Source organism: Amphiura filiformis, chromosome 5, assembly GCF_039555335.1.
Source record: "Amphiura filiformis chromosome 5, Afil_fr2py, whole genome shotgun sequence".
Lineage (NCBI taxonomy): Eukaryota > Metazoa > Echinodermata > Ophiuroidea > Amphilepidida > Amphiuridae > Amphiura > Amphiura filiformis.
The window spans coordinates 49,088,586-49,102,559 of NC_092632.1; the positions used below are offsets into that span (position 1 = coordinate 49,088,586).

At 36.5% G+C, this 13,974-nt stretch overlaps 1 protein-coding gene across 3 annotated transcripts in view; it reads right to left on the reverse strand.

Annotated features, from left to right (window-relative positions):
- Positions 1-13,974, reverse strand: part of LOC140153296 (MAGUK p55 subfamily member 7-like) — a 70,406-nt gene that overhangs the window by 49,643 nt on the left and 6,789 nt on the right. For all 3 annotated transcript variants that reach the window (XM_072176011.1, XM_072176009.1, XM_072176010.1), the window contains exon 2: positions 6,618-7,478. In XM_072176011.1, the coding sequence (XP_072032112.1) occupies positions 6,618-6,741 (124 nt within the window). In that variant the 5' untranslated portion in view covers positions 6,742-7,478. The remainder of the gene's footprint in view (positions 1-6,617; positions 7,479-13,974) is intronic.

Genomic DNA, 13,974 nt, shown 5'->3' on the forward strand with positions numbered 1-13,974 from the left:
GTGGAGCAAATTGCCCCTCTTTTGGATGTTAACCTCTGAACAAAACTTAAGTCCCACTCATCAGACTTCATCACACTGCAAAGCCTAGATGTTTACATCACTCCATAAAGGACAAATAAATGCCACAACTAACACTGTATCAACATCACGAGGAGAAAGTACAACTCCAGTGGAGGAAATCACACCAGACAGACCTAAGCCATTTAATTTGATGTGACTATGGTTTACAAACTTCAGCAATATTGATGCATATATAAATCATAAAGTAAATTGTCTTGACTTTCTGTATTTGGAGGTGATTTCATATGAATATGTGTTGCTACAAGCTAGTCCATACACATACACCAATAAAACAAACATTGACTCTGATATTACTTTTAATCATTTCTGTTTGCTAAGTGAAATGAAATAAATCCAACAACCAGCATATAAATGCATGTCATATTTTTTGCTTACTTAATGGGTCATCTCAGGTTTATAAAGAGTAGTTATCTGTACTATTATATGTTTTGTTCAACCTGTAAAGTGGCAAGAATCATAACATATGTGCATAAAGTGTGACCGGCACACAAATATTTGAATTTACGCAAGATTATAAGTTGGGACTTATTGATGTGCAACCAAATATTTTGTGCTACTCATCATACATGTAGTTTAAAACCAAAGTATACATAACGAGGGTTGAGAGCCAGAAAGCCTCAACTCACAATCACCTGCTCCCAAAAATGAGCATAAAGTCGCCAGGGCACTATAGAAGATACAGTTTGTTTGATCATGACAAAATTCAACAGAAAACAAAAGACATTGTGAATGAAATATTTTGATTTGTGAAGACCAAAGCAAGGTGCCAACTTTATGCTCATTTTGTGAGAGTTGGTCATAGGCTTTCTGGTTCTGAACCCCCGATATGATATTTTTTTGCATATAGTCATCATCAGCAACAAAAAAGTCACACCTCTGTTAACCAATATTGTCAAACAGACATAAAAAACAAACAAGACCAAAATCAGATATGCAAACCCAAGCCGTTTCTGAAATCATAGTAATCAAAAGAAAGGTGTGTGTAAGAATCTTTGCCGAAATATAAGAATTTCCAAATTGCTGAATCACCAAATGTCCAATGTGACCTGATTTGGTCCATCCAGTCTACTGTCCACAAAATTATGAAATTTGAGTTTGCTTGATTTCTAATTTTAAACATCTGCAGTAGCAAAGATATGGCTTTTCAGGGACACATTTCCTATTTCCGATTGTTTTTGCCATCCTTTTTCTGTTTGTTTAGTAGTTTCATAAGCTGTGACATTAGACAAGTACAATGTAGATCAGATTGGGTCAAATTGATAACTAAATTCTGGTTTTGATCTCAAATCAATTGGATAACTGCTTCACCTGGGTTCAACTAGTGGTTCAACAAATTAAATACTAAAGCAAGAAATGTCTGTGTGCATAAAAATTGTGTGAATTTCACACTATACTATACCATTTTTCACCCTGATGTGGCAGTGACGTCAATGTGCATTTCACTGGGCACAGTCTGAAATCGCTAGAGCGTTCGCTTAAGGCACTGGTATAAACATGCGCACGCTTAAAGTAGGCGCGTACATGCACAAGCGAAACAGCTTGGCAGTTGACGTCAATGCCATGCCACATCAGGGTGGCAAATGGTATTGCAAATATATACATCTTTTTCTTATAGGCCTTTAAGAAAATGTATCAAATTTTGCGAAAATTACATGCTGTAAAGAGGGCGCTTCTTTTCAAATTGCAAAAATTTCATGCCATGAAAATATGAGGCTTACAGTATTCCTTTGCCTTCAGTTTCCGCATCAAATTGAAATGGCTAGATTCTGATCTTAATTATCAATTACAAAAATCAAACTTATTCTTTAACTGGGCAATGTTTGAATGATGAGATCACTTCACAATGCTGTCAATCCATTTGGAGTCAAAAGGTCAACACGCAATCTTTCTAAACCATTTTACAAAACAATGATTTCACAGCAATGGGTAATTTCACAGATCAAGAGTTGCTAACAATGCTAATTGCCAATATCACATATTTCACACATATGCTTTACCATACCAATGGCAATATGTCAACAAGGTGAAATGACGTCACATCTACATTATTTTATGTTGTCACATAAAATTGACTAAATCATATGCACAGAGAAATTGTAAAGAGTGTGGACTTGAATCAATCTTCATTATGGTCAGTCACTCTATCTTCAGATAATAAAACGGAAAGGTTCCAATCATTGTTGCAGTGTTGAGATATTCTTTCAAAGTATACACAGTACCAAAATATATTTCAGAGGCCTCTTTCAGGAGAAATATTTCACTTCTTAAATGACAGATGTATACAAATCCTCATTTGAGAGAGAGCCATGAGGTAAACTGTAAGGGACCATTCACAAACACTTGTTAGGGGGGCCTGATGCAAAAAGGGGGCCCTGAAAGTTTTGACCCTCCTAAGGGGGGGGCCCTGAAAAAATGACCATAAATTTTGAAATTTTTGAGGTCTGTACAGGGGGCCCGAACATTTTTGTGATTTTTTTTGCATCAGGCACCCCTTACAAGTGTTTGTGAACGGTCCCTAAGAGCAAGGGAAATGTTACGAAAATTGTGCTTAATGAACGTTACAAAATACAAGAACCAAAAGACAAACTTAAAACAAATATTAAAACCAGAACCGAACATCTCTAAAACGACATTTTCCTCAAGCAATTTATACCCTCAACCCTGAAGACACCATGACAATTGTAAATTCATTAATTTATGTATCATGAAAGTAATTTGTTGCACAACACCATTTTCATTATGGTAAATTCATTATTCTTGTCCATTAGATGATAGGGTACAATATGCAAGGAATTCCATTGAAATTAGATATTAAAGAAGATATCGAGTGCTCAGTGCCTGAAGTGGGTAAGTGCAAAAGCTGCCCTGTGAACATTTGTTAATTTACACACAGTACATGTATATTGTACTCATCTACATGTGGCAGCTACGTATGGCAGCTATGTACTTACTTACCCACTTCTGGCACTCCAGGCAGGGGCGGATTTAGGGGGGGGGGGGGGCGCACGCCCCCTCTATTTTTGTCTAGCAAAGGGCGCCGGCCTAACTTAAAAATACAAAAAATTTAAGAAATTTTTAAAAAATGAACAAATTCAGCCATGAACAGCAAACAATGGGCCAAAACCTGTTGAGTTTTCGAGGGGGTAACCCCCTTAACACAATGTTTTCGTCGTCGACCAAAAGGCGCCCCCTCTATCAAAAATTCCTGGATCCGACCCTGCCAGGGGTTAGTGCAAGACGTCCATCTTCAATAGCCGCCAGGTGCCAATGTGTACAAAATAGAATGCAGAAATTGTCAAATACCGATGGGGCAGCTATTGCCTTCATGCATGAACCACTCCATGTATTTCACATTGCAGATATTCACCAAAATAACAAAATTTATTTCAGCGACATTTCAACTGTAAACTCTGCTTGATTTTGCCACATTTAATAATCACCGTTTTATTCCTGAATTTATCCATGGCTTACAGACTCAGACTGAACACAGGAGAGCTGTTCTTTTGAATAAATCTAACACCACGATGGTGTCTAGCTGGTGGGTGATAAAAACTCAGCTGAATAATGATGTGTGAACTATCTAAACACAGGGACGTGTATTCTGGAGGCATTTCTTGCATGATTAAAACCAATTTATTCATGCATGTCAGAGTAGGAACATTTTGACTTCAGGGATCACATGAATATGAAAATACATGTTCCAATTCACCAGAGTGCCCATATAAGATGTATGGATCGAAATGGGAACCAGCACGATAAGAAACTTGACCCAGATCAATTAATATTACAAATAAGCCTAGTTTTTTTAAAACTATTTCATTTCTGTAGTTTACGATATTTGCATTTTGGTCAAATCTATCATCAAAAACAATGTTAGGAATCAGGTTTTGAACATTACTTTACGGTTAGAGTATTCATTTTTTGGTGCATGAGGTTCTGTGTACACAGAGAATTGTACCTATACATCACAGTCAGTTTTGAAAAGAGTAGGGTGTTAACCCCTGACAGGCCTAAAATGCCCAGATGCTATTTAGATATTCACAATCTCAGTGCACTGAAACACAGCCACTACGAGGAAGTGATCTGATATTTACCATAAACAGTGGTGTTCTGTGCTTTGTAGAGCACATAAATGCTTGTACTAATAAATAAATAAATGAGTAATATTGTTGTCATTAATTGCAAGATGCCAGATTCAAACCCATGTTGACATTTTAAAAATTTAGAGCTTCTCTTTTCTATCTTAAAGACTGACAAGTGTGACAGTAATGTGTAATAAATGTGACAGTTATAAATGCCATTTTAGGTTTACGATGCAAGGGTTAAACCTATGGGTGTTGTGTCATTAGAACAGTATTATCAAATCTATTACCCTCAGTACCTTGCACCAAGCCAGCCACAAAAGTTGAGAACCAGCCGTCAGGGATATGAGCCACACTTGGGCTTCTATATGCAAGTTAATAAAAGGGCTTTTAAACCATGCCAAAACGTAACACAATTTGATCACCGTTGTCAATAATTGAACACATCGCCTCTCGAGCATGCTGATGTCTTAATAGACGATAAAATGCATATCATGTCCTATCAGCGCACCATTAAGGTAAATAAAATATAGTATTACTCCTACGCATGATGCCCAGAAGAAATTACACACATCTTGTAGGAACACTTGTCACCTTTTAGGAATATGTATAATGACAACCTAAATGACCAGGAAGGAAGATGCCTCAGCAAGCACTGGTCACTCAGAGGCAAATTAAAGCCATTGGCATGAGCATCTGATACCTTAAAACACTTATCGGTTAAATGTTGACGGGTTACACGGAGCATCGATAAAAACATGTTTGATGATCTATTCCAATTGCTGCAGGGAATGCTCTACTTCATAGCACTTTTTTTTATTACTTTTTACAAATTTTGACACAATCTGATCCGATCAGACCAAAGTCTGTAATAATGAGATTGAGATATATTATAGCCAAAAATAAGGAGCCAAACAACAATAAAAAGCAAAAGAAATATTGGACATCTACTAAAAGATCAGAACTTAGCAACCCAAGTATGCCTGGGATGTAGCAATATAAACATCAGCAAGCTTAGGTGCTGAGCCAGTTAATGATGACGGTAACTCGATTTTCAAAATGTCTGATTTTGGTCAAGTAGACCAGATCGTGTCACAAATAGAATCATCAATAATTTTCATATTTTCAAACAAATTTCAAGATCCACATTCATTGTTAGTAAGTGCAATATTGGACATGATGGCATATGAGTCTGCAATAAGATGTGTTATGTGTTATTGTTTCAATACAGTCTACAGTGAATATACACTGTAGAAGTAGTGATGTAACAGGATTAATTACCATGGCGATGGGTCTACACATTTTTTTAATGTATTGCCCTGCACTAAAGCAGGCTGCACTCATAGTACTCATATCACCTGTGTATATGCAATCATAGATTGAAAACAATACTGCTCTTTTCAAAGACATTAATCTTACAAATTCGAGTGAAACATACATGGATTTGACATTATGTGAAATTTCGACAGAATTACGATCCGGTCTCTATCCCTGTTTATTGATAATCATTGGTGCAACACAGAGGAACAACATAACAACCAGTGCAGGACAACACATCCAAAAATAGGTAGACCCATTGCTATGGTAATTAATCCTGCCACATCACTACTTCTACAGCAAAATGAAGTGACACCCTCCAAGTCTTATCCTCATAATCGCCTAATGAATGACTTTCAAACAATTTGTTAACTTATCTTTCACCCCTCCCTACCCATTTTTCCAATATCATTTCTGCTTTGCCTGCGATATATACTGGGGAGGTAATTTTGCTAGTTTATATCATTACCTTCCCACCTGTCCGATACAAAGTATGCATTCTGGATATGCTCATAAGCTACATATCTCAAATCTAGTCATTATTATTGCGAAGTTGCAACACTCATTATTGATTGAGTTGAAACAATTGCCAATTTTCCTGTATATGTTAGAAATCTTCTAGAAATTTAAAGCAATTGTTCTTCCTTATTTTCAAGTTCAACCAAGTATCCTATCTTAAAATCATAGAAGCAAATCTAAAATGCTCCATCCTTTCTGAGCCATTTACTGAGAAAACCCAAATTAACTTAACCCAAAAAAAACATGCAAAAGAATACACATTATTGGCTCGAGAAAGGACTAATTATGTTTTTATAGCAGCTTCGTTCTGTGGTTCTCAAAGAAAATCTGTAATGCATCTGTATGAATAGACATAGCTTTTGAGCTAAACTGCAACTTTACATTTCCCCTTACGAACAAGACAAATCAAGAAACAAACAAAACATCAGACAAACAAAAACAAAAACTTAATGTATAATGAATAATAATTGAATAAATAGGAAATTACTCATGGTACAGTTATCAAAATGTATACAGCCCAAATAACTTACCTCAATTGTCTCGAATCAATTTCAAAATTCAAATAGCCATAATATTAGGAAGAAATTTCCTCAATTTTCCCCATAATTTAACATTTACCTGGTTCGTCTCCCAAGGGAGCTCTGATTCCTGTTGATACCGGCATGATGCTTACTCCACCCTTGTATCCCTGGCTAACACTCTGCTGCACAAGCCTGGGTGTAAGAATCTCCTTAGATCTCATTTAGTTCCACTTGGTTTTTTACTTTCTATATATGGGTATACACACTACTATACTACTCCTCTCAATGTGCAGTGTGATCCCACGGCTAACTCGCTAGCTTCCTAGTTCAGATTCTGGCTGGCTATGACAGTTTACTGCTGCCTGCGTAGTGGCTCCCTCTCTCTGTGGCTCACTCCGTTCAGATGATTTCAATCAGTGATCTCATAACCACAACAAAACAGCTCACTGCTTGCAATTGCTTGTTGAACTTTCCTCTCATTCAGACAATCATGTTGAGGTCAATCTCTTTGCTTTCGATCATTACCGATTTTCTAGTTTGTATTATATAAATGGACACAAATATAAAACTTGCATCGTTAAACAAAAGATAAAGTGTAGCTATAGTATAAATTATTATCAAAAGATATTATTAGGCACTTGTTACATATTCAAGGTGTATTGGTTAAAATGAGTCAAGTATCTAGCTGTTGACCATTTGTGCTACCAGTACTGTGTTCACTTGTAAATATTCTCAATATTCTATGGGTACCATTCATAGCACTAATGTTGATCCTGTGGGTGTAGATTGGCCACAAGTCACATTACTTCCTCTCTGTAAGCACCCACCGTCTATCATTGGTTGGGACCCATATTACAGCATGGTGGTACAATGTATGCACCTCCTTCGCTCACTGGAATAGGCCTACAGTTTTCCTGTCTGGTCTGACATGTATGCTTGCTTCTGATTGGTTGATATCCTGTATGAAAACAAAAGGGGTAGATTAGAAGTCAATCTGTGAATCACATTGGCTAATCTTTGTACAAACCTTTATGGTTATGGCCATGTAGAAAATAAGTTCAAAGTAAAATCGCATCTAATGTGTGTTTTATATACCAATTATTCAAGTGTTTAGTGTATCTAGGGGTCAATGTAAAATTATTCAATCACTTGAACAATGATTTTCCAGATTTGGTGACAACTTGAGTATGTCTATATAGCCACCTCCAAAGAGAGTCTTTGGTGACAAAATCTGGGACTACTTAATTATTGTATATATACCAGTGATAAAGTGTAATAAATAAATAAATACTGACAAAAGATAGGGTTTGAACAGCTTTATTCAAATGAGGGAACATAAAACAAATTTGAAGGTAAGAAACGGAAAATAATCAAAGCAAATCTTCAATCACTCATCAACAATAATTTTATTTTTCTCTCTAAATATTTGAACTGTAAACATCCCATTGCAATGCACCACATAGAAAGTACTGAAGACATTTTTGCAAATGCTGTAGACAATTCGCAAATGCTGTGGACAATAAGAGGATAGGCCTCATCCCCAAGAGGAACTGCAACAATCAGAACTGCATCTACGTTCTGGCTGCTCAAAATCAAAATTTCAAGCAAATCAAGCAACTGGTCTCCTGTTATCAATGTGTCAATCATGACTGACAAAATCCCCATAAAGATCAACATCTTTAAGAGTTCTGATTGATGAATGACATTTAACGGCATTTCATGATATTATCCTGCCAACAGTGATGAACTCATTTGTTAACTAGAGAAATAACAGACCATGGAGGTATAACATTAACACAGAATGTTAATAGAATTGTAACATTCCACAACATGTCCTGTATCTGCCATGAAACAGAATCAGATACTTCAACAAAAGGAACTGTGGTGTAGACATCAATACCGGCCGCATGACTTTCAATATCAACTGCACTGCCCCGGTAAAAAGGAATTAACCCAATTCAGTCTGCGTTATTGAACTTTTAAAAAAAATTCTAGTATTTTTAGTTTATCATACATTGTATAGTATCTTTGTTTCTTACACAATCACTATTTAATATTAAAACATTTCACAAAAATTCCCTTTAAAAGGGAAAGCTGCTGGAATAGCCTGTTCGATTTTTTTGAAGGGCAAAATATAGGTTATGTTGTTCACGCAGGATAGAAACTGGTTGAGCACCAAAGTTGCATGATTTTCTTTTAACAAATAAATGAACTAAGAACATATTAATGGAGTATATAAAACAAATATACACTGCCTTTATTCGAGGTTCTGGTTAAAACTATGATCCCTTGGTAAGATCAATACACATAGTAATACTGATCTCACCTCAGGCCCATAGATAGTTTTAACCAGATTCTCTCATGGCAGTATAATATTTATTCAATAAAACATGGGTTATGTTTTCAGTTATTCACCATTTTCACTTTTTTTTACTTAACTATTTTTATTACTGAGATGGGGAACTTTGACCATTATTAAGGCAAAATATAATTTGTTTACATTTTTTTTTCTTCTACATGTAAGCCTGTGAGAAAAAAAAATCCAAAGAACATTTTTAACCTGAACTTTTATAACAATAAGAATTGGCGCAAATGTTCTGCTAGAGTACTGCATAATTAAATCATGTATAAACCACTTGTGCATCACACTGAATAACATGTAGGTTCCCTCCCACCCATGTGGAAGGTATGACTTCAATATCAATGCCCCAATAAGCAATATTCACAAGGACGGATGAGAGTGAAATTCCCATTTCCATATCTGTCAAAAAGAGTGAATCAATGCATACATGTGATCATCCCCCAATGAATGGTTGATGCTAACCAAATGTTTGCAATCAAAGTTGCTGACAGGGTAAACAAATGAAATTATGATATGTATCCACCTACATGTAGTGCAAACCCAACGCCTATCACAAACATCAAAAATTTCACTTCTAAAAAGGAATTGATGAGTAATTTCTCACAACACAATTTGAATTTTTGAATTGGGGCTCAACCGCTCATAATACAGTCAAAAATATATATGGGAATAAAAGTGACTCCAGGGCCGTGACACTCGTATTCAAACCCTGTATAAAAAGTGAAGTCACTTTACGACAGTTTTAATTGACACATCGGCAGTTTGATTGACAGTTGCTAGGCTTTTTCAGGACACCTAGTAACGCTCAGGCACATTAGCCTAAAAATTATGCACGTTCGCACAACGTTGTGCGTACTTATGCCACAGTGGAACAGACTTATCCCATATTCAATTGACAAGTTCGTATTTGATTGACAGTTGCTGGGCATTTTCAGTAGGCCCTACACCAAATTTATCCAAAATGGCAGACGTCAAGTGCTAATTTACGTACTCTTTCCAGCAAAAATACAGCTGATTTAACCAAAGTCAACATGGGGTCATCGCAGATAATATTTTCCTAGCATATTGAGCTAATTTCTCACCTACTTGGTTTTTCAAAATATGATAGTACGGTAATGGAAAAAAACAACCAAATGTTCGTCGGTTTTCACAATTTAATTTTTTTTTAAACGATGATGTAAACATGCATCATCTCTTCCACAGGTAATACACTCCTACACAGCCATGCCATCACATGCATGATCGCGCATAGGTTGAATGAATGACTTCATTTGCGCAAACGAGTGGCTTATCCTATAGTATATTAGTACTCGAGAATCCTTGCTGTAACTAGGACAGGTGTTCATCTGCCTTCAACCTGTTCACTATAACATGTTTACATTTATCCTGAATAAACATTAAATCTCTATTTTTGTATCTTTTATAGATTTTATGCTTTTGCTGTCAACATCAAGGCGATGCCAAAATGTACTGACAGTCTTATGAATTATGCTTGAGAAAAGGGATGGTGTGAGAAGAAGGGCACAAAATATATATATCATGTAATGAACTTGACACCACATAAAGTCCACATAGGAAGATACTAGCCTTATTGATAGTGCAATACATTACGGGTCTAATGGTCTGTAGCCCATGAATCACCAGTATTTGAGCAATTTCCCCTCCCGATTACAAGTATTAGTGTCAATTATATCGTTGAGGGTGATGACAGCAGAGTGGTGTATCAAAGTTTTTCAAGTGAACTTAACATAGACCGCTACGGCATAGTGGTTTGCTACACACAGGTAGACGGATATGTTGATGGAGATCACAGGACAGGTTCACTAAGGAGATGACATCAAAAAGCTTTACACAGATTTACACTTAAGTTGAAAGGGAAATACCCGTACATGCCTACATTGCTGATGCAAATAGATATCACAAGTTGTGCTACAGACAGAACAAAAATAAATAGTCTTCGGTAATTTGTTTGCGCTATTCACTATAAGTTTGGTACTATTACCGTTAAAAATATTTTTTGTTAGGTTATCCTTTACAATATTGTACCTTTTTATTTTAGGTATGTTATCATGAGTATCATTATAATTTTGATTCATTGGTTATAATACATTCCAGCTACGATGACACCACAAGACGTCACCTTGGATATATCTCATTCACTGCTAGAGGAGGTTAGTGGATGAAAATTCAATGGAGCAAATAAATATGTATTCACTACAGCATTGATTGGCTAGGAATTGAACAAGGCACCTGTCTCAATACCCCTTTAAAAGTGACAGAATGAGAAGTGTCATCGAAGTTGGAAAAGATAATACAAAAGTGCAATAAAATATGTAGTTATCTCATAATGGAAATTCGCTGTCGTAGTGCACATTAGTAACCATGGTAACCATTGTTTACTGCTCCAAGCCTGAGCTCATACACCTGTTCCGAATTTTGATATGCCATAGGCTTTGTGTTGTGATCATTTCGATCAGTGGTTCGTAACAAAGAAAGCGTGATCCAGTTGACCTAGCAACGGTCATATTATAATGTGCACTACGACAGCAAATAGGCAAGTCAAAAATACAATGACTACTGTCACCATAAGAGATTAGCATTAGAATTTAGAGTTGGGTATAGATTAGGAGCAGCTTAGGGTTAGGTTTATAGTTGGGGTGTACGAGTTTTTGACATCACCCAGAAGGAAAAGAGCTATATTGATGAAATTTTGTCAGTGTAATCACTGGTCCTTATGTACATTATGGTCCAAAAATGGTCTCATATTTTATAAGTATGTTTACTTTCTTTACAGGTGGCGCTAGATTGGCAGTAGGCGCATAACCTGCAAGATGGTGAAAATTGAGGCACGCAGCGTGATTAAGTTCCTGCATTTGGAGGATTAGGCCTACAATGCTCAGAAAACCTATGATGAAATGAAGCAATCTACGGTGATGATTGCCCATCATATGGCACTGTTGCTTTTTGAAAAAGGAATTTCTAAACTGGCCACATGTCCCTCACAGATGAGCCAAGTGGATGCCAATCATTTACGGATGATGCGGCCACAGTGAAGAAACTCAAGAAAGTGGAGGATCTTATCCTGAAAAGGTTATGCGCCTACTGCCCATCATAGCGCCACCTGTAAAAAATTAAACATACTTATAAAATATGAGACCATTTTTGGACCATAATGTACATAAGGACCAGTGATTACACTGACAAAATTTCATCAATATAGCTCTTTTCCTTTTGGGTGATGTCAAAAACTTTTGGATACCCCCTCGTATGTGGTGACCACAAATCTAATACAATGTACATCTTGCTACAATGTTTGTCACACAGTAGTGTGTATGTGGGGTTATGTGAATTCAAATGACATACAATGTACAAAAAGCAAATATTCTACCCACAAGAAAATCCTGTGCTAAGTAACTCATTTTGCCTACAGAAAAGTTGCAAGCTATAATAAACTATTGGCACCCGTGTAATTATTGCACTGAACACTTAAAATGCTGGTGGGTTAATAGGAAATTATAAGGTGCAGGTGACTGGTTTCTAATGAATCATGAACTATTTAATAGGTGCTCTGGGCAACTTATGAAGACTTCAAAACTTGCCAGTCACTTCACATAATAGTTAATACCTAGTGTGTTGTATCCCTTTTAACTTGTAAATTATGTCCTAGTTTTTAATATAGGTCTACACAAAATTTGAACCTTCAAATCAATAGCCCTTTGAGTAACACTTCCTGCAAAGTCCATCATGAATGTCACACAAACTGAAATCATGTACACTATAAATGTACATTTACAGAGTAGTCAGTGTGTCAGAGAGTACACCAACTCTTAATTCTAGAAAATAATGAACAGCCTCGGACTGCCTCCCACTTTGGAGGTGACACATATGTAGGGCATTTAAGACCCCATATTTTGGTGAACACATGCTCTGTCATCAAAAGACCAATATTTTTCCAAAAGTTCCATTTGTCACTCAAAGACCATCATCTTTCAAGTTGAACAGATTTTGAACAAACAAAGTCATTTAAAAATCCAATGTTCAAGGCTTCTGTAAGACTGCATTTGGCTCAATCAAATGCCCCATTTTTTTAAAGGTCATGTTGTCACCAAATGCTCCCCTAATTTAGGTCCAAACAGTCCATGGATCTCTCATCCAATGACCCCATATTGTTTACATTTGTGACCTGCTCTGACAAAACCCGCCATAAGTCGCACTCAGTCATTTCGAGATACAGCGAGTCAAAGTTGGGAAAGGGGTGAAAAACCTTTCAAATTTTGTTTTTCAGTTTTTATTATTATTTGATTCCTTAATATGTTTATTTTAACCTACCATTGAAAATAAAATATTCTTTTATGTCTAAACCACCCAAATCGAGCATTTTCTGAGCCAAACCAAGTCCTTTAACATGTCATTTTACGACTTTAAAGCCATTTTTCTTGCATTTGCCTTTTCTTTTTGTGTCGCTTCCCCCCTTCCCGTTGAAAGACCGTAGAATGAGGACCACATGTCCCAGAAACATAATTTTTGTATTAAATGAAAGCTGAAGACCTATACTAAATGATGACATCAAAAATTCAATTTTTAAAATTACTGACTTATGTCTGGTTTTGTGGGAGCAGGTCACATTTGCTCTCACCAAATGCCAAAAATCATGCTCTCATCTAATGACCATATTTTTCACATTTGCTCTTTAATACTACTGTAAAAATGTCTTTACACATATATTTCATATTGATGCCCCCCCTCCAGAACAGGGCCAATTTTACCAAATTTTCGCCACAAGCCCAAGGGACCGTTCTGGGGGGCCTGATGCAAAAAAATGCATCGCGAAAATTTTTTGGGGCCCCCTTTACAGACCTCAAAAATTTCAGGGCCCCCCTTTTGACATGAAAATTATGGGTCAACCCCATAGAAAAGCATATAAACTCAATTTTTCCAGGAAAATTTGTGGTCATTTTTTCAGGCCCCCCCTTAGGAGGGTCAAAAAATTTCAGGCCCCCCTTTTTGCATCAGCCCCCCTCCTTACAAGTGTTTGTGAACCGTCCCTAACCCTAATATATCTGTGATGACCTGTCCATGCACCAGATGAGTT